The 20,539-nt window shown below is 48.4% G+C and overlaps 2 protein-coding genes across 2 annotated transcripts in view; one reads left to right on the top strand and one right to left on the bottom strand.

The window, feature by feature from the left end:
- The first annotated feature begins 1,804 nt into the window (after positions 1–1,804).
- RCVRN (recoverin) lies at positions 1,805–13,223 on the top strand. The gene is made up of 3 exons (XM_054459126.2): positions 1,805–2,323; positions 8,476–8,587; positions 11,350–13,223. Exons 1-3 carry the CDS (start codon positions 1,943–1,945, stop codon positions 11,457–11,459), a joined length of 603 nt encoding a protein of 200 aa, XP_054315101.1. The 5' UTR covers positions 1,805–1,942; the 3' UTR covers positions 11,460–13,223.
- A 4,259-nt stretch (positions 13,224–17,482) lies between these two features.
- The window catches only part of GLP2R (glucagon like peptide 2 receptor), a 67,198-nt gene continuing 64,141 nt past the window's right edge, over positions 17,483–20,539 (bottom strand). The window contains exon 13 of the mRNA XM_054459125.2: positions 17,483–20,216. Within this exon, the coding sequence (XP_054315100.2) occupies positions 19,881–20,216 (336 nt within the window). The 3' untranslated portion in view covers positions 17,483–19,880. The remainder of the gene's footprint in view (positions 20,217–20,539) is intronic.

Raw genomic sequence — 20,539 nt, 5'->3', positions numbered from 1 at the left:
TCTCAGGGGACTGAGACAGGAGAATTGCTTGAAACCAGGAGGCAGAGGTTACAGTGAGCCAAGATCGCGCAACTGTACTCCAGCCTGGGCGACAGAGGGAGACTCCATCTAAATAAAAACCACTTTACCTGCCTGGAGACTGTGGGGTTTATTCTTCATCATTCTCACCCCAGAGCAAAAAGAGACAACCCTCCATCCATGGCGGCAAGGCTGGGGTTCTGAGTGTGTCCCCTCGAGCACTGCGCTCTGCTAAGGAAAGTGCACGCCCACTCTCCCTTCCCTCTGGGTGACAAGAATCCAGGTGTGCAGCGTCCTCACTAGGGTACTTCCTCGTGCTTCATACTCCCTGTTGAGCTGGCTGCAGGGAAGTGAAGCCTGCCTTTGCACAGCTCCCTGTCTCCGGCCACTCAATTATTTACCCATTCACTCAGCAAACATGTTTTCTTGCCTGCTCACTCCAAGTCCACTGCAGATGGACGCCCTACAGCCTGACATGGAGCCGCAGATAGATTGTGTTTGGCTCACACCGTGTTTGTTTTTTTTTTTTTTGAGATGGAGTCTCACACTGTTGCCCGGGCTGGAGTGCAATGGCACGATCTCGGATCACTGCAACCTCTGCTTCCCAGGTTCAAGCGATTCTCCTGCCTCAGCCTCCCGAGTAGCTGGGATTACAGGCACCTGCCACCATGCCCGGCTAATTTTTTGTATTTTTAGTAGAGATGGGGTTTCACCAAGTTGGCCAGGCTGGTCTCGAACTCCTGACCTTGTGATCTGCCCGTCTCAGTCTCCCAAAGTGCTGGGATTACAGACGTGAGCCACCACACCCGGCCATGTTTTTTAAAATTTTGAATTAATTGCCAAAGTTGAAAAGTGTGGAAATTGCATAAAAAATTCTGATTTTTGGATTTCTCTTGAATAATTAAAAAAAAAACCTCACCATCCCATGTGACCACGTTCACTGGCAGCCCCTTCCCGAGGTGACACAGGCCTGGCTGCCCCCTGCTGGTCCCTTCAGGCAGTTCACCTTCACTCCCTGTGACTGATGGACAATAACAAAACCAGTGTTTAGCATTAGCCATGGGCCAGTTTCTAAGTGTGTCACACATATTGACTCACAGCCTCACAATGACAGTGTGGTAGATGCTATGATGCCCATTTATTCAAGAAAGACTTGCTGGGGGCCCAAGCCTATCAGGTTCTGGCAATGGAAATGCATCTGGGAACAACACAGACAAAATCCTATCCTTCACGGAGCTTTCATTCCGGTGAGGGAACATGGGGAGTGCCGATGACGGTGGGGGGTGTGCTATTATAGATAGAGGGTTAGTATAGGCCTGGCTGAGCAGGTGACATTTAAGCTGAGACGTGACTGCAGTGAAGGTTTAGAAGAGTGTCTCAGGTGGAAAGAGGTGAAGAAACACGCCTGGGGCCACACAGCTAGTTAAGTAGCCAAGCTGGGACTTGAACCCATGCTGGCTCCAGAGTCTGTGCTCCTAACCACTGCATTCTAGGGCTTGATGTGAGACGCCAGCCCTGCCCCGAGATGCTCAGAGTTAGTGAGGAAGAGAAACAGGGAACACAGCTGCTGTTAGAGGGCTGGGGCTGGGGGTGCCGGAGGCCCCAGCTCTGAGGGTTCCAACCTCCTGTCCTGTTCTAGTATCGTCCCGGGAGGCCGAGATGAATTGCCTGCCTGCCCTGGTCTCTTTATTTTAATCTCAGTAGGGTTCTGGGAGCACCCCCCCACCCTACCCCGCCACCTCCACAAAGCTCCTGGGCCCCTCCTCCCTTCAAGGATTGTGAAGAACTGGTCGCAAATCCTCCTAAGCCACCAGCATCTCGGTCTTCAGCTCACACCAGCCCTGAGCTCCAGCCTGCGGCCAGGGGACCACGCACGTCCCACCCACCCAGCGACTCCCCAGCCGCTGCCCACTCTTCCTCACTCATGGGGAACAGCAAAAGTGGGGCCCTGTCCAAGGAGATCCTGGAGGAGCTGCAGCTGAACACCAAGTTCTCGGAGGAGGAGCTGTGCTCCTGGTACCAGTCCTTCCTGAAGGACTGTCCCACCGGCCGCATCACCCAGCAGCAGTTCCAGAGCATCTACGCCAAGTTCTTCCCCGACACCGACCCCAAGGCCTACGCCCAGCATGTGTTCCGCAGCTTCGATTCCAACCTCGACGGCACCCTGGACTTCAAGGAGTACGTCATCGCCCTGCACATGACCACCGCGGGCAAGACCAACCAGAAGCTGGAGTGGGCCTTCTCCCTCTACGACGTGGACGGTAACGGGACCATCAGCAAGAATGAAGTGCTGGAGATCGTCATGGTCAGTCTCCCCTCTCCCCTTCTGGCTGGGCGGTGCCGGGATCACGGGATCACTCCGGGCTGGGGGCCCCCTGCTGCGGCTGCTGCAGAGGGAGTGGAGCTGTGGGTGGAGCGGGGGATGCAGGCCACTGGCTCTGAGAGCGTGGTGCTCCGAGATGCTGATATTGATAGAGGGGTGGGCACTTGCCCACAGCTTCATTGTCTTCCCGGAGCGGAATCTGAGTGTTTCCGTGTTATGCTTGGCTTCACGATGTTTGGGTCAACAATGGACCATATATACCACTGTGGTCCCATAAGATTGTAAGGGAGCTGAAAAATTCCTATTGCCTAGTGATGTCATAGCACAGTTACTTTATTTTTCAAATGCACTTAGTGTAGCCTAAGTGTATCTGTAAAGTCTGCAGTAGTGTGTGGTAATGTCCTAGTTCTTCACATTCACTCACTGCTCACTCACTGACTCACCCAGAGCAACTCTCAATCCTGCAAGCTCCACTCATGGTAAATGCCCTAGACAGGTCTACCGTTTTGTATCTTGGTTTTTTACTTTTTATTTATTTATTTTTTTGAGATGGAGTCTCACTCTGTAGCCCAGAGCTGGAGTGCAATAGCGCGATCTTGGCTCACTGCAAACTCTGCCTCCTGGGTTCAAGCAATTCTCCTGTCTCAGCCTCCCAAGTAGCTGGGATTACAGGTGTGCGCCACCACGCCCGGCTAATTTTTGTATTTTTAATAGAGACGGGGTTTCACCATGTTGGTCAGGCTGGTCTCAAACTCCTGACCTCAGGCGATCCGCCCGCCTCAGCCTCCCAAAGTGCTGGGATTTACAGGCGTGAGCCACCGTGCCCGGCCCATTTTTTATCTTTATACTGTATTTTTACTGCATGATTTCTTTGTTTAGCTATGTTTAGATGCACAAATACTTACCATCGTGTGACAACTGCCTGCAACATTCAGGACAGTCACGTGCTGCACAGGTTTGTAGCCTAGGAGCAAAAGGCTGGACCATGGAGCTTAGGGGTGTAGTAGGCTCTACCATCTGGGTTTGTGCGAGGATGCTCTATGATGTTCCCACATAGAACTTGCCTAAAGATGTGTTTCTCGGAGTGTATTCCTGTCTCTGAGCGACACGTGACTATATTTACATTTTTTCTTTCTCTCCATCCTTTGTTTCTTCCTTCCTTTATTAAAATGTCCTTTGAAATTTTCAGCAGTACACATTCAAGTTGAATCACTGTTCATTCTAAACACACAATATGCTTCTCATATAAAGTAGAAAGAGGTCAAAGTTGGGGGCATGAACTCTGAGTTCTAGTCCTCATCTTCTCCCCAGCGCGGGGCGGGTCGCTGCACCGCCCATGAGCCCCCGCTTCCCACGCGCGGCGTGGCTCCCCAGCTCCTGACAGTTTCCCTGTGAGGTGCACACGCTTCCATATGGTTCCCAATACGTCTTCTCCCCTGTCCATACTGTCCTCGTGTCAGATCCTTTGTCGTGAAAGTAATGGCAAAAACCACAATTACTTTTCCACCAACCTCGTAGGTGTCTTGAAAATGGTTTATCTGATATATAAGTAACTCACGAAATTTAGAAACCTAGGGAAAAGAGACTAAAAATTGCCTCTAATTCCAACATCCAGGGAAAACTTTTCTTAGTATATCAGTATGTACCTTTTCAGTCTTTTACCTATATAATTTTAAATAATGTTAAAGCTATGACATATTCACATATGATTTTTTATCATACATTTTTCAGTTACTCTTTTATCATGAGTGCTTTCCATATCATTACATATTCTTCCAAAACACTTTTTTTTTTCCTTCAGACAGAGTTTTGCTCTTGTCACCCAGGCTGGAGTGCAGTGGTGTGATCTCAGCTCACTGCAACCTCTGCCTCCCAGGTGTAAGCAATTATCCTGCCTCAGCCTCACGAGTACCTGGGATTACAGGCACCTGCCACCACGCCCAGCTAATTTTTGTATTTTAGTAGAGACGGGGTTTCGCCATGTTGGCCAGGCTGGTCTCGAACTCCTGACCTCAGGTGATCTGCCCGCCTCAGCCTTTCAAAGTGCTGGGATTACAGGCGTGAGCTTCTGCATCCAACCTCTTCCAAAACACTTTTAATAGCTGCTTGGAATTCTGGCTTATGGAAATGTGGAAATTATTGAACGTTCCTATGTTTTTGGACATTAGGTTGTTTCCATTTCTTTCCTATTATACCAGTTCTAATTTCTTTCATTTGATATTTTTTTTTACTTATTCTTTTTCAGTCCCCCTGCGCCTGCCACTTACTTTATTCTTCTAATTCCATTCCTGTTAGTAGAGACTGTTGTTCAGATGTTAATAACTTTGTGTGCATTGGCAATCATGCTTTCATTTGCATGATTACAAATGCACAAAAATCTTCCACGGTTATTAGGAGAAATCATAAATAAAACAGCAGAGCATGCAGCTTGTGGTCCATGGGCTTATCCTCAATGCTCGGCTTGGGCCTCCCATTCCGGCACGCGTGTGTCTCTCTCGTTGTTATCTTGGCACAGCCTGCAGAGAAAGCTCCCTCGGACTGGCTGTGGGGTCTCTGGGTGGCCTGGGATAGGGACTAAGTCTTCAGAGTGGCATAAACAATGCGGGGCCCAGCAGAAGCCTACAAATTGATATTCATTGAATAAAAGGAGGAGGAAAGGGAGGAGGGGGAAATGAGGGAGGGAGAGAGGGAAGGTAGGAGTCAGGAAGGAAAGAGGAGGAAGCAAGGGGAAGGGAAGAAGGAAGGGAGGGAGGAGAAGGAAAGGAGGAGAGAAAGGAAGAAAGAAGAAAGGAAAGGGACGGAAGGAGACTCCATCAATGGCTGGGGCCATGCAAGGTGGCAGAAGGCTCTGCTATTCACCAGGTTACAAGTTCATGGGCAGAGCACTGACTGAGGGAGTCAAAAGTGAAGGGTTCTAGTCCCAGCTCTGACTCCAACTAGCGGTGTTGCTGTGGGAAAACCATATAACCTTCCTGGGCCCAGGGTGAGGATTTGATTATTTTTGCAGCCTTTCCCGAGCCTCTGAAGGTCTGTCCCTCCATGTTGGAAGTGGGGTGGGCAGGCAGCTTCTAGCTGGCACACCTGCACATGCTGCCCAAGGCCCTGCACAGATGGATAAGAGTGTAGGAGCCACCTACACTTGCATCCAGCTCAGGGCTTTGAGTGCTGCCAGCGACGCTGCTCCCCTGGGCTGCTGGCTTTGGCCTCTTTGCTCCTTTATCCAGCACCAGGGGGCTGAAGGGAAACTTCTCAAAGCTGTTGACCTTCCCTCCAGGATAATTTCACAGCCATTATTGCCCCTGCCTGACCTGCTCACAAGTGTCTCCAGGGAGGCAGAAGGCTCTGGCCAGAGCCAGTAACCTCCCAACTCCCACCCAACATACCTTCCTGCCCTCAGCATCCAAGGACCTAATGCTTTGGGTGTCCCCTCTGGACCCAGCCAGCGCTGGTGTTCCTGAGCCACTGGAATCACAGAAACTTGGAGCTAGAAAGGTGCAGGGAGCCCTCTTGTCCCTTTCCCTGATCTCACAGGTCTGGAGGCACTTCATGCTTCCCCTACATTGCATACCCAGCTGCTTTATTAGAGGAGAGGGAGGTGAGAAGGATGGGATCCTTGAGCCCAAAGCTAAGCCTTTTGCTGAATCCGTCCTTGAGCAGAAGATTAAATGAGAGGCTTCCTGTACCATGGGAAGACCTTTGAAAAGTTCTTGTTGATGCCTCCCTCTCCCTCCCCCAGCCTTGGCCAATGATCTCCAAGGCCTTCCAGTGATAAGGAGGTGAGTGGGCTATGGCACAACACGAGGATACCATGTCTAGAATCAAAATGTCTGCATTCAAATCTCCACTCTTCTACTTCTAGCTGGGTGACTTCCAGCAAGTTAGTTGTCTCAGTTTCTTCATCCGTAAAATGGGACCAATAATACCTTCTTCATAAGGTTATTTTGAAGATTAGGCATAAAAAATGTTTAGAAAAGTGACACCTAGGCCAGGCGTAGTGGCCCACTTCTGTAATCCCAGCACTTTGGGGCGCTAAGGTGAAAGGATTGCTTGAGCTCAGGAGTTTGAGACCAGCCTGGGCAACATAGTGAGACCCTGTCTCTACAAAAATTCAGAAAAACTTGCTGAGCATGATGGTGTGCACCTGTGGTCTCAGCTACTCAGGAGGCTGAGGTGGGAGGATTGCTTGAGCCCAGCGTGTCGAGGCTGCAGTGAGCCATGATTACACCACTGCACTCCAGCCTGGGTGACATTGCAAGACCCTGTCTCAAAAAAAAAAAAAAAAAAAAAAAAAGAAGAAAAGAAAAAATAAAACAAAAGAAAAGAAGAAAAGAAAAGTGACACCTATTAAGTACTCAACAAATGTTAGCCATTATTGCCATAAGCCAGTCCTACTGAGCAACTGAGGTACAGTATGAACCCAGAGGAAGAGGTTTACTATTCTAAAACCTCTGGGTAGTAGGGTCTGAAGTAGTCATTCCCAAACTCCAACCTCAGGACTGCTGTAAGATTTTCATCAGGAAGCTTTTTCTTTCTTATTTTCATTTTTTTAAATAAGTGAAATTAATATGTCTATATGGCCAGAAAATCACAGTACGGAAAGGTACAAAATAAGAAGCAAAAGTCTTCTTTGCCTCTTCCCTGAATTCCCTGTCCCTTATGAGGGCCTCAAAAATACAGATGCCCAGGTCCTACCCCCAGGAATTTTGATTCAGTAGATCAGGTGGGGGCCTGTACATCTGTATTATAACTGCTGTCTTCTCCCGTGGGCTGGTCGGGCACTGAGAGAGGGACATCGTGATGGAGGTGACCCAAAGTCCCTGATGTGTCTTCCATAATGGTTGTACCATTTTACATTCCCAGCAACAGTGGACCAGGGTTCCCTTGTCGCACACACTTGCCAATGCCTGTTATTTCTTGTCTTTTTTATTACAGTCATTCTAACAGGCGTGAGGTGATATCTCATTGTGGTATTGATTTATATTTCCCTGGTGATCAGTGATGTTTCTAGATACCTGCTGGCCACTTGCGCATCTTCTTTGGAGAAATGTCTGTTTGGGTCCTTTGCCTATTTTCTTTCTTGCTTTTTTTTTTTTTTTTCTTTTAGATAGAGTTTTGCTCTTGTCACCCAGGCTGGAGTGCAATGGCGTGATCTTGGCTCATTGCAACCTCCACTTCCTGGGTTCAAGCAATTCTCCTGCCTCAGCCTCCCGAGTAGCTGGGACTACAGGCATGCACCACCACGCCCGGCTAATTTTGTATCTTTAGTAGAGACAGGGTTTCACCATGTTGGCCAGGCTGGTTTTGAATTCCTGACCTCAGGTGATCCACCCGCCTTGGCCTCCCAAAGTGCTGGGATTACAGGCATGAGCCACCACGCCCGGCCTCCTTTGCCCATTTTTCAATTTTGTTATTTGTTCTTTTTCTATTGAGTTGTAGGAGTTCCTTATATATTAAATATAATGTATATATTATATATAGAGAGAGAGACAGGGTCTTGCTCTGTCACCTAGGCTGGAGTGCAGAGGTACAAAAATGGCTCACTGCAGCCTAGACCTCCTGGGCTCAAGTGATCTGCAACCTCCCGAGTAGCTGGGACTACAGACATGCCCACCACCTCCGCTAATTAATTTTCTTTTGTAGAGATGGAGTCTCACTTTGTTGCCCAGGATGGTCTCAAATTCCTGCCTTCAAGTGATCCTCCTGCCTCATCCTTCCAAAGTGCTGGGATGACAGATGTGAGCCACCACACCTGGCCCCTTATATATTTTTGATATTAACCCCTTATAAGATATATGGTTTGTGAATATTTTCTTCCGTTCCGTAAGTTACCTTTTGATTTTGTTCATTGTTTTCTCTGATGTGGAGAAGCTCTTTAGTGTGATGTCATCCTGCTTGTTCATTTTGGTTTATGTTGCCTTCGCTTTTGGTGTCATATCCAAAAAATTATCGTCAAGACCAGTGCCAAGAAGCTTTTCCCCTGTTTTCCTCCAGCAGTTTGACGGTCTGAGGTCTTATGTTTAAGTCTTTAATCCATTTTGAGTAGATTTTTGTGTACAGTGTAAGATGTGGATTTTCCGGGGTTGCCAGCCCCTTAAAGTTCCTCCTAACGAGTTCCTTCTTTCTGTTTGGTACAGGCTATTTTCAAAATGATCAGTCCCGAGGACATGAAGCTCCTTCCAGATGATGAAAACACACCAGAAAAGCGAGCTGAGAAGATCTGGAAGTACTTCGGAAAGAATGATGACGGTGAATTCCTTTTCCTTCATTGCCTTTGATTTTTCAACCATGGGCTGTTTCCTGGAAACCCCAACAAGATTTATTCTTCTGAGTCACAGTGTCCAGGCAGGACGGGGGACACCTCATTCCATTGTGCATTTTCAGAGCTGTCTGAAGCGTTCGACAGAGGAATGGCCTTAAGGGTGGGCAGCAGCCAAAACTGTTTTCTGTACAATTAGAACAAGAGCAAACTTCAGCTCACCCTAGCTTTGAATTAATATCAAGTCCCAAGTCAGTGGGATCTATATTTCTATGGTTTTACTGTGGGAAGTTGGTTTGGGTCCTCTGAGAAACACCACCAAGATAGGATTAGATTTAAATGAGATTGCAAGAGATTTATGGGAGGAAAGGCTGAAGAAGGAAAACAGGCTGGGATCGAGAGGAGGCTGGGAAAGCTATCAGACTGCCAAGCAGATCTGACCCCTGGCAGGGAGAGAGGGAAAGAAAGGAAGGTGTCAGGTAAGTAATGCCCGAGGCTGCAGTGCATTCTGAGGAAGTGTTGACAGAGTCGATGGGGTGTCCTCAGTGCCCCTGTCAGTCTTGGTGCCCCTGTCCTGTCAGCCAGTGGCTGGAAGCAGCCTTCAGGAAGTGTGATCCTGCATTGTAGGCAGTGATGGACTCCAGCCCTCGGCTGCTGGGGCTGTGTGTCTGTGATGCTCACGGCCAGCACAAGAAGGATGCGGTAAAGGAGCTGGTATAAGGCTGCGGCTGCAAACACGCATGGCTGGAGGGGCAGGAATGATGATAACGCGTTATGTGGACAGTCATCTGCAAGCAGTGGGGATTGGCGAACAGCAGAGGGTGCACCTCTGGTCTGATGGCTTCCAGCATATTCCATGTGGGACTATGGAACCCGTGGTTGAGACATCATCTGATTTTTTTTTTTTTTTTTAAGAGAAGCCAGCCATGGAGATTTTTAAAATCCAGTGTGTCTCAATTGATAAAACACAGCATGGCCCAAACACATCCAAGGGTCCTGTATTAACCCCTTTGGTGACCTCTGGAGGCAGTCTGCTACCAAGGATCAAGAAGAAAATCCTGATCAGGATGCTAAATAATGGCAGAGAGAGATGACCCTGCTCCTCCTAATCTGCCAACAAATGATGAAATAAGAGAAGCACGAAGGTCATTGGTGTAGGAGGGATGTAGGATACAGAATTTAAGGAGGCGCTCATTCTCAGGGGTCAACAATGCACTCACAGGACCTGAAAGTGAGCGCCTCCTTAAATTCGCGCCTTGGTACTTTACCCACCTTTCCCTCATTGGCCCTGATTGGCACCTCTCCTTTGAGCACTTTCTCCTCCTTGCACAGACACTGGCTGCCAAGATGCCTTCTTTTGGCACTTTGCCCCACTGGCTCCTTAACTGGCTTCGTGACCTCCCTCTGGGTCTGTTTATGTGTCAAGCCCTGTGTTCTCCTTTTTGCTCATCTGAAAACCTCCCTGGTGAACATCCCAGGAGGGGATGATGTCAGAAGCCCCGAGGTCGACATGTTACTCCTGTTCGTGATGTGTTGTACGTGTTTCCACGTGGCCCATCTGGAGACAATGCCTCAGGGCAGAGTCAGGCTTTGATGGTGGGAGTTTGAAGCTCTCTGTGAACTCTCTGTGGGGTGGCTGGCAAGTTAAAACCCAAATTTTACCACCCCGTCTTGTGCAGGAAGACACCCTGGATCCTAACCCAGAAGGGATTAAAGGTATCCAAAAGGCCCAGAACATAAGTCAGAAATCACATTCAGTTTAGCAAAGCTTTGTTGAGCACCAACTCTGTGCTAGGCACCGTGAACATACAACAGAAAGGAGCATCTGTCTCATGCTAGAGGTATTTCTGTGTGTGACTGCCTTCCCTGCCAGATCAACAGTTTCCCAGGGAGGGACTTCATCTCACTCTCTTCTATTGTACACTCCACCTCCACTCCCTGCGGTGGCCTCGGCTCCAAGCACAGTGGCATCTGGGCTCAGGACCATGCATTTAACTGGACTGATCTGAATACAGTTAGCCACCTGATTAAAAACACCAGAAAACCGGATGTGGCTGCAACAAGGCTGTCTCTCAGTCCTGATCCCAAATAAGGAAGCAGATGAGACTGGGGGACGCAGGGATGGATGCATAGGAAGGGATCATGGCGGGGTTGTCAGCCAGGAATCATGGGGCTGCCTGTGTGCTGCAGGTGCCAAAGAGACCTCTCTGCAAGCCACACTCCCCCTGGCATGATCTCATTGGGCCCTTCACTTCTCACTCCTATTTCTGGAGGGTTGTTGTTCCCTGCTTCTCAGCTGAGACTCTGGGCCTGACATCCAGATTGTTTTGCTATGCTCAGACCCCCAGAAGCTCCTTCTGAACTTGATCCTTGAAACTTGAGCTACTATAGAAAATAGAATAACAATTAATAGTTATTAATTATTGAAGTATTTAGTAACCAGCAAGGCAGGGGCACCAGCCAATCGGAAGAGGCACATAGCACAAGACTGGCATCTCGGGGCCCCCCCCGGTGCCAGTCATTCACCGCTCTTTGCTGTTCTCCAGGGAGCTCCAAGGGTCATGGGAAAGGAGGTGGGTATCTGGACTGGGGTGGGGGAATATTGAATACGCAGGGCCACTGAGTATTCAATATTCTCATAATAGATACATTCACACTGGGGATACTGGCTAGATGTCAGCCTCATCGCAGCTCACTTGGCTATCAATCCTGACTGTTTTATGTACGTATATATTTTTTTTCCAATGCACAGATAAACTTACGGAGAAAGAATTCATTGAGGGAACACTGGCCAATAAGGAAATTCTGCGACTGATCCAGTTTGAGCCTCAAAAAGTGAAGGAAAAGATGAAGAACGCCTGATGCCAACTGTTCAGCTGTCCTCCCTCCACCTACCACTCACGTAACACCCGTGAGCACCTGCACACACACACACACACATGCACACACACACACACATGCACACATCCACCCCAGGGCCAAGAGAAAGGCCTGCACACAAGCCCACAGCACAGCTCCCTGCCAAACTGAAGCATCTGTAGTGACCCACTGGTTCCTTCTTCCTGGGTCTTCAGCATTCCCTCCCATCATGCCCGGTCCCACCCCTCCCTCTGCCCACCAGCCCATGGCCCTGTGCTAATCCCAGGATTAGGCCATAGGAGTCCTAAGTGTCACCCCGCTGTAAGCTCCTTTGTGGAGTGCTGGGTAAGCAGTTTCCAATAAACGCAAGCTGAGCTGGGCACGTGGCTGCTGGTCATCCTTCAACTGGAAAAGGAAATGATTTCTATCGGTCACACCTCAAAGACAAGGCTGTGTTGCGATGGCAGCCCTAGGCTGGGCTGCTTTGGTGTGGAATGAGTCTAACGCGGTCCTGCTGTCATGGAGCTCATGGTCCAGAGGGGACAATGAACCTGGAAGGAGCCATGACCAGTGGCCCAGGTTACCATGGAAACGTGCAGAGCACCAGGGGAGGACACAGTGGAAGGGGCTGACTTGTCAGGGGGGATCAGGGACCACATCCCTGACGAAGGGAGATTTAAATTCAGACCTGCTGCACACAAGGTGGGGTACAGGGTCGGGGTGGGGAAGTCTCAAACAGAAGGCGGCCAACACAGAGCCGCTGAGGCACGAACGACCATCTCAAGTTCCAGGAGAAGGTCAGGGTGGCTGGAGGGTAGAAGGAGGAGGGAGAGCAAAGTGTGAGCTGAATCTAAAAGGTAGGCGGGGGCTGGACCACGCAAAGCCCTCCCTGCAGCCTGTGGTAAGCACTTGGGGGCTCCCCATGGGGACACCGGTGCTACTGTGGAATTGGAAGTAGGAGGGGTTTATATTTGTAAAAGAAGTCCCCAGCAGGCTAAAATAAGTCAGAGCGGAGCGACTGGGGGCTCCCTGGGGACAGGAAGCCTGATGAATAAGCTTTTGCAGCCACTCAGATGGCCTGGGCCGGGGGAAAGGCAATGGGATGGAGAGGACCAGACCCAGTGAGGACACATTTAGGAGGCAGCATCCACCTGGCTGGCTAAGGGGGCAGGAGGAGGGAGGACAGGAATGGCAGCCAGGCCTGTAGCTTGGGCGGTGGGTGAATAGCAATGCCATCTATGGAGATGAGAAATACAGAGAGTTGGGGTTTCAAGGAACAATGATGAGTTCAGCTTCAATATATTAAGAGGTGATGGCAGAGCCATAGATGGCCCTAAAGCCCCTTGTTTTAGAGACAAGGAAAAGGAGTCCCAATGACAGGAAGCAGCTTGCCCAAGGGCAGCCAGCTGATGAGCAGAGGTTAGGCAAGGGCTACCCACCAGCCCCCCAATGCCTCCTCAAAGCTCCAGGGCCTGGGATACCCAGGAACTCCATCAGTGGGTTCTCCAAGATCCCTGGATTTGTTGCTTTGAAGGCCCATTTATTCTCTAGCCTCAAGTTCCAAGATGAGGTCAGAAAAATGCACGGATGCCCTGGATTCTTGACTGACCTGTCTGCAGCCTCTCGAGGCTGGGGAGTCTCTAGTTGCTGGTGTTGTGGTGATGCCTCCAGGCCCCACTTTAGCCACAGAGATGACACAATCACCACTGCCAGAGAGCACGCCTCTGTGTGGAGAGCAAACGTGAGAATAAACACTTATGAGCCGTGTACCATGCTAGACTCTGCCGTCATTATTTCACGGAGATGTTATTATCTGCATAGTACAGATGAGGATACTGAGGGCAGGAAGTGTGAGTAGGAGTTGGTACTTAAACTGGAGTCCCTTTGATTACACCAGGCTTCTCCAACAGTTTTGACCTGGACACAGCAGGATAGAGAACTCTAGGATTGCACAATGTCAGAACTGGAAAGGGGAAGGAGGCTACAAGGCATTAGTCCAGAGGTTCTGGGAGGAGAAGGATTATTATTAGAATCATCTGCCCAAGACATTCTCCCATGTAGGCATAGTGGGCTATATAGGAGCCAGTTCGGTGGGAGATAAAGGACCCTGTGGGTCCGGTCCAGAGTGTTCTAGGAATATAACCAAAGGGCTCAATGCTCTTTCCACCACACTTCATGAATGAATCTGGTTGCTTGGAGGATGAGGCTTGGGGCTTTTCACTTCTCTCTGAGGTCAGGCTATCATTGTCACTTGAGTCTAAAAGGACAGACACTGCATAATCAGGTCCTTGCTGGTTTGTGGTTCAATGGGAGACATAAGGGGCCACTGGAGCTTCCAGTGGCCAGTGGAGAGCCAAAGAGTGAAAACCTAATTAGTACCTCTTTTTTTAGCTTAGGGTAGAAGGACTACTTGGGCTGGGATTCTGTGCAGCTCTATGACACTTTGTGGAAAATAAAGCATGAAGTTCAACTTGGCCTAAGGGAGGAGGCAGTGGAGATAGTGATGAGCTATGTCATCAAGACTCTTCCAGATGCAAAAGGTAGGTGACCTGGCACAAATTGTTGTGGCACAAATAGAAATTGATTGGCTTTTATAGCTAAAATTCTAGGAGTAGGGCTAGCTTCAGGTCTGGCTTAATCCAAGAGCTCCAACAATGTCCCAGAGTTCATTTCTCCCTCTCCTGGTTCTGCTTTCTGCTGTCACCACCACTATTCTCAGACAGGTTCTTCCCATGCTGGCAGGATGGTCACCAGCAGATCCAGGCTGCCTTCTTCATGGTTCCAATCTCAGCAGAAAAGAGAAAATGCTTTCTCTTAAGAGTCCCAGCCAAAGTATCAGGATTGCTTCTCACTATCTCTGGTTAGTTATATGCCCATGCCTGACTCAATATCTGATGCCAGAAGGATGTACTGCTTTGCTTGGCCAGCAGATTTTTATGCCCATCCTTGAACTGAGGATAGAGTCAGGACAACTCAAGTTCCATGGACTGACAGTAGGAGATGAGTGGTTTTTCCAAGAGGAAAGTTGGGGTACTATAAGAAGGGCAGATTCTAAAAATAGATGTCTACTATAGAGACCTTGGAGAAGTCATTTCCTGTCTCTAGATCCCTGACTCCTCAAGTACATGTAAATTCAAGGGCAGAAATGGGTCTCATTAAGAGCAATAATCCAAACTGCCCCAGCTTCTGTTGCCACCTGCCCACATAAGATCCCAGCCCCTTGTGCAGTGCCTCTTGGGCATTTTTAGCATCTCCAGGAGGTGTCCCGCACAGATTCACCCATAGATCCCTTAGTGCCAGGTGCCATTGCTGCTCCCAAGTACTACATTACTAATCACAGGTGAGGTCACAGTGCTCCTAATGTGCCCAAGCTGTGTGCTGATCTGCTGAGGCACCTTCTAGGTTAGAGTCTATTAGAACAGCCCCATGGGAAGTAGCATGTGTCATGGAAACAGCTTTTGTCATTGCCTCCTGGAAACAGCTCTCCTAGCTTTTGTCTGAAGCTTCTCTCACCAGGCTCAGACTCTGACCATGGAGCCAAGTGGGGTCAGCCACCATGCTGCTGTCCACTTCACTCCCATTTCTGCCCCTTAATGGTTATATAAACTCATCAGACAAGCCCAGATATGTCTGTGTCTCAGGCTGTTAGGCTCCAGCTGGATGACCACTCCTTAAAAAATAAAACTGGGCCAGCCACACCTACATTGCTTATCACTTAAGAGTTGTGAGAATCAGTTGAGTCTGTGCTTGTGGGATAATTTCTGAGCTCTAAATGCTACATGGAAGTAAGACTCAGTTTATTTGGACTTTGGCAAAGTATTGTCAGTTTCCAGAGGAGGGTTCACCTCCTTCCCCTCTGCCTCAGTTCCAATGTTCTCAACCTTGGTCCCATATTAAAGTCACGCAGCTGGCATTGACGCCAAAGCACGGGCAGCAAAAGAAAAACAAATAGATACATTGGACTTCATCAAAATTTAAAACTTTTCTACATAAAAGGGGACTATCAAGAGAGCGAAAAGACAATCTACAGAGAGAAAATATTTGCAAATAATATATCAGATAAGGTATCCATATCCAGAATGCATAAAGAATTCCTGCAACTCAACAACAAAAACCAAACAATCCAATTGAAAAATGGGCCGAGAATTGAATAGACATTTTTCTATAAAAGATTCACAAAGGACTAATCAGCAGGCACATAAAAAGATGCTCGACATCATTAGTCATTCCGGAAATGCGAATCAAAACCACAATGAGATACCATTTCACAGCCATTAGGAATGGTTATCATAAAAAAAAAAAGGAAAATAAATGTTGGCAAGGCCATGGAGCATTTGGAATCCTCATGCATTGCTGGTGGGAATATAAAATGGCACAGCTGTTGGGGAAAATATAGAATCACCATATGATTCAGCAGTTCCATTTGTGGGTATACTCAAATTTTAAAAGCAGAAACTAGATGTTTATACATCCCTACCAATAGCAGCATTATTCACAATAGCCAAAACACGGAGACAAGCCAAGTGTCCATCAATGGATGAACAGATAAACAAAATGTGGTATGCATGGAATATTATTCAGCATTTAAAAAAAGGAAATTCTGACACACACTACAAGGTGGATGATCCTTGAGGGCACTATGGGAGTGAAATAAGCCGATCACAAAAGGATACATACTATACAGTTCCACTTATAGCTGATGTATCCAGAATAAACAAATTCACAGAGACAGAAAGTAGAAGTTGTCAGGGGCTTGGGGAGGGAAGAAGGGGAGGCTATTGTTTAATGGATGTAGAGTTTCAGTTCGGGAAGATGAAAGAGTCCTGGAGATGGATGGTGGTGACGGCTGCACAACAGTAAGAATGTACTTCATGCCACTGAACCATACACTTAATAATGGCTGGCCGGGCGCGGTGGCTCACGCCTGTAATCCCAGCACTTTGGGAGGCCAAGGCGCGTGGATCACCTGAGGTCAGGAGTTTGAGACCAGCCTGACCAATATGGTGAAACCCCCTCTCTACTAAAAATACAAAAATTAGCCAGGAGTGCTGGCAGGTGCCTGTAGTCCCAGCTACTCGGGAGGCAGAGGCAGAAGAATTGCCTGAACCTGGGAGGTGGAGGTTGCAGTGAGCCGAGATCACACCACTGCACTCCAGCCTGGTGACAGAGCCAGACTCTGTCTCAAAAAACAAAAAGAAAAAAAGATGGCTACAATGGTTAATTTTATGTTATATGTATTTTGCCACAATTTTAAAAAGATCACTCAGAAACTTATAAAAATCCCAATGCCCAGGCCTAGTAAGACCATTTCAATCAGAATCTCTGGGGTCAGACCCTGTCACTGGCCTTTTTAAAAAGCTTCCCAGGGGCCAGGCGCGGTGGCTCATGCTTGTAATCCCAGCACTGTGGGAGGCCGAGGCAGGCAATCACCTGAGGTCAGGAGTTCAAGACCAGCCTGGCCAACATGGTGAAACCCCATCACTACTAAAAATACAAAAAAAAATTAGCCAGGCACGGTGGCTCACGCCTGTAGTCCCAGCTACTGGGGAGGCTGAGGTATGAGAATTGCTTGAACCCGGAAGGCAGAGGTTGCAGTGAGCTAAGATCACACCACTGCACTCCAGCCTGGGAAACAGAGTGAGACTGGGTCTCAAATAAATAAATATAAATATAAATAAATAAAAAGCTTCCCAAGGGATTGTAATGCCAGGATTGAGAACCACTAGACTAGATCTTCAAAGCAACAGGCAGGCTGAGTGACCAAGGGGGTGTTCTATAAAAGGGGAGACACCCTCCTTCCTTTCTTTTGACCTCTGGCCTCTGCTTCTGGTCCCGGCCCCTCTGCCCACTCCTCTGGTCCCTAAGACCAAATTTAAGATATTGGAGCACCCAGGTCCCTGGCTAAACACCACAGCCCTTTTCCTCACTTCTGGCCAGGAATAGTGCATCGCATTCTTCACGGGTGGGAGAGACCTTCAGCTCCAGTGAGAAACAAATGTCAAAGAATCAACAAAATGCAAATCAAATTAAATAAACTTGTTTTAATCATTAGCAGAACAAGAGCAAGCAGTACGTGTTGATCACCCCATTTGTGGAGAGAGGGGTGGAGGGAGTATTTATAAATGCTTTGAAAAAAAGTTTCTCCTCTTAGTGGTAAGGTCCTGGATCACTTACTCCCAGCAGCATCCGAGGCTCCCAAGAGCCATTTCTGTGCCGTCTCATTCCAGGAATGTGTGTGGAGCACCTGCTCTGAACCGGCACTGTGCTGGGTACTTGCTGGGAATACAAGATGACCCCAGCTTTCTAGGAGCTAATTGGCTGATGAGCTGAGGCAGGGACATTTGCAGAAAGGAGAAAAATAGAAAGACACAGATTTTCATGACTGAGCTATGGATAATCTGGACACCAAAAAATAAACCTTTGCTTCATTACTTGCCTGATGCCTTTGCCTCCATCCCCATCCTAAAACCAGGGCTGGACTATGGGGTGACACAAGTGGGGATCCTACTTCAACTGCAAAATTTAAGGGGGCCCCAAAAGTCCCCATAGTCAATATAAATAATATTTTAATGCAATTGTTTAAAAATAAAAATTCACATTAAAAGTCCCTGATAGACAACATTTGAAAGTCAGGACCAGAGCCCGCACTTGCAACAGGTGGCCTCTCCTGCCTCACTCTTATCCTGCCCCTGGTTCCAATCAAATTCCATTGCTATAAAAGGCTCATGGGCTGTAGTTTGTTAATTTGTTTTTTTAGAATATTGCATTAAAATATGATTTATTTTGATCATTTACTTTGAGTTTTTTAGAGATGAGTGCCTTGATTATTTCACCCTAGTCCCAGCCCTGTGGCAAAGTATCCTTGAAAACAGAGTTGCCAGTAAAAGATAAGACGCATGATTAAATTCCAATCTCAGATAAAATATACCCATGGGATATACTTATACAAGAAGATTATTTGTCTGAAATTCAAATTTAATTGAGTATCATGTTTTTGTTAGCTAAATATGGCAGCCCTGCTTGAGGAGTATCATACCGACTCCCCCAAAGATAAGGTGGTATTTAGTCCCATAGCAACATACCCCACCCACATACACATGCATTTTACATACCATAAAAGTGACACTCCTGTGCATTAACACACTGTTTCCAAAGGATGTCCATCCATTGATCTTCCTACAGCCTCTTGCCTTATACTTTCGGTCATTGAGCCTGACCCCAACTGCCTGGGCCCTCCTCAGCCTCCATGGGTCACAGCAGGCAGGAAAGATCCCACAGGCTGGTTGATGTGAAGTCTTAGATCTCTCAGTTCCACCCTGGGTATGCCCAGATCCAGCCAAAGTCCTATTGCTTTATCTGGGCCCTCCCGCTTTCAGTATTTACTCCCACTGGGCAAATAGAATTCTGATCAGCAGGGACTCTGGCCATGGAGAGTTATAGGTCAATCTCCTGGGACAACAGGTGTGACCATCAATGCATCAATGGCAAACCAAAAATGGTGGGGGCATTCTTTGCCCCAGGAGAATGATAATGTAAATCAGGCTGGTAGAAGCCAACCTCAGAAAGGTAGATAGAGCCAGAAAGGAGAGGAATGGACCAAAGACGACATTCAGAGGGTCCCCAGGTGCTGGGGCCAATCCTCAAAGGGAGGATCAAGCAGAACTCCTGCTGCGCAGGGACAGAGAATTGAGGCAAAGAGAGAGAGAGGCAAGACTCGATAGGAGAGGAAGAGCAGAGAGGAGTGGCACTCTGGTGGGTGATATGGAGTTACATACTGTCCAAGGAGGGCAGGCACACCCCAGCTGACCTGAGAGAGCAGACTGTCTCTTGCAGCATCCTGCCATGGCCACATGGGGGGCTTCTAGCTCCCTCTCACCCTGCCCAGTGTTCTCCAAGGGTGGGCTTGCAGCAGAATTACCTGGGATGCTTATTAAACAGCTCCAATTCCTGGCCATGGTCCCAGACTCACTGTCTTAGAATCTTAGCCACAAGTCTAGGATTCTGCATTTTAAAGGCTTCCTAGGAGGTTATCATGCACCCTAAACCCAACCTCAGATGGAAAGCATGCACCCCAAGGGATAAAGGAAGAGATACTGGCTGGCTTCTATATAACAGGAGATCTCTCTTCATGGTGGGACTTCATTTGCTTGAATTTAGAGCCAGGCCCTAGGGTCTAGTGGGCATTCTGGAAAAGACACTGGTGGGGGTTATTAGGATGAGAAGAACGGGCAGAGGCTGTGAGCATGACACACAGCCTCTTTGATACAGAGCTTGAAGAACCTTGTGATAGCCTTCATATCAAAGTGGCATGGTGAATGGAACGAGAATGATTCCGTGCCCAGCAATATGTGTCCTGCTTCGCTTCTTCTTCCTGGGCCCCCTCGAGAGTCCCTGGGAGCAGAGCCAGGGTGGTGGAACTCCACCCTAGATCTCACTCTCTTCCAGAATCTCCTCCATGGTGTTGGCCATGGTGACATCCCCCTCACTGCACTCCGACAGGCTGCTGCCCCGGGGCCAGCGTGCATGGTCCTGTTGGGGCTGGGCGCCCAGCTCCCCCAGACCTCGCATGGCTAGGTGTAGGAGCCGCCCACTGTTAAGCGAGGGCTGCAGCTTCCGAAGCTTCTCAGCGCCATCTCCTTCTGAGAGCTTCTTGGGACATTTTCCCAGGAACCGGAAGTTCTTCCCCAGGACACAGGCTCTGCAGCCTGAGTGGCGGGCTAGCAAGAAGCGGACCCAGTATTTCCGCAGCTCAGCCTTCACCTGCCAGGTGAGACAAGTGAGAGGTTACTGTCTTGGAGTCATTTAGCCATGTGTCCACTTAGCAAATATTAATTGAGTAGCTACTCTGTGCCACCCTTGGGAAATTTACCTTTTAACTGGGGGAGACAAGGAGAAACGAAGATACATAAACATGTCTGGTGGTAATGACACTGTGAGCGTATTAAGCAGGACAATGTGGTAAAGAAACAAAAACTTAAGATAGGGTGTTCAGAAAGGACTCTGCCGGGGTGGCATGTGAGCTGAAACCTGCTTGATGGGTGAGGAGCCCCCTGCATGAAGATACAGAAGAAGCAGCAGTGAGC

This window comes from Pongo pygmaeus, chromosome 19, assembly GCF_028885625.2.
Source record: "Pongo pygmaeus isolate AG05252 chromosome 19, NHGRI_mPonPyg2-v2.0_pri, whole genome shotgun sequence".
NCBI lineage: Eukaryota > Metazoa > Chordata > Mammalia > Primates > Hominidae > Pongo > Pongo pygmaeus.
The sequence above is the reverse complement of the archived record's forward strand: the minus strand, read 5'-3'. Positions and strand labels throughout refer to the sequence as shown.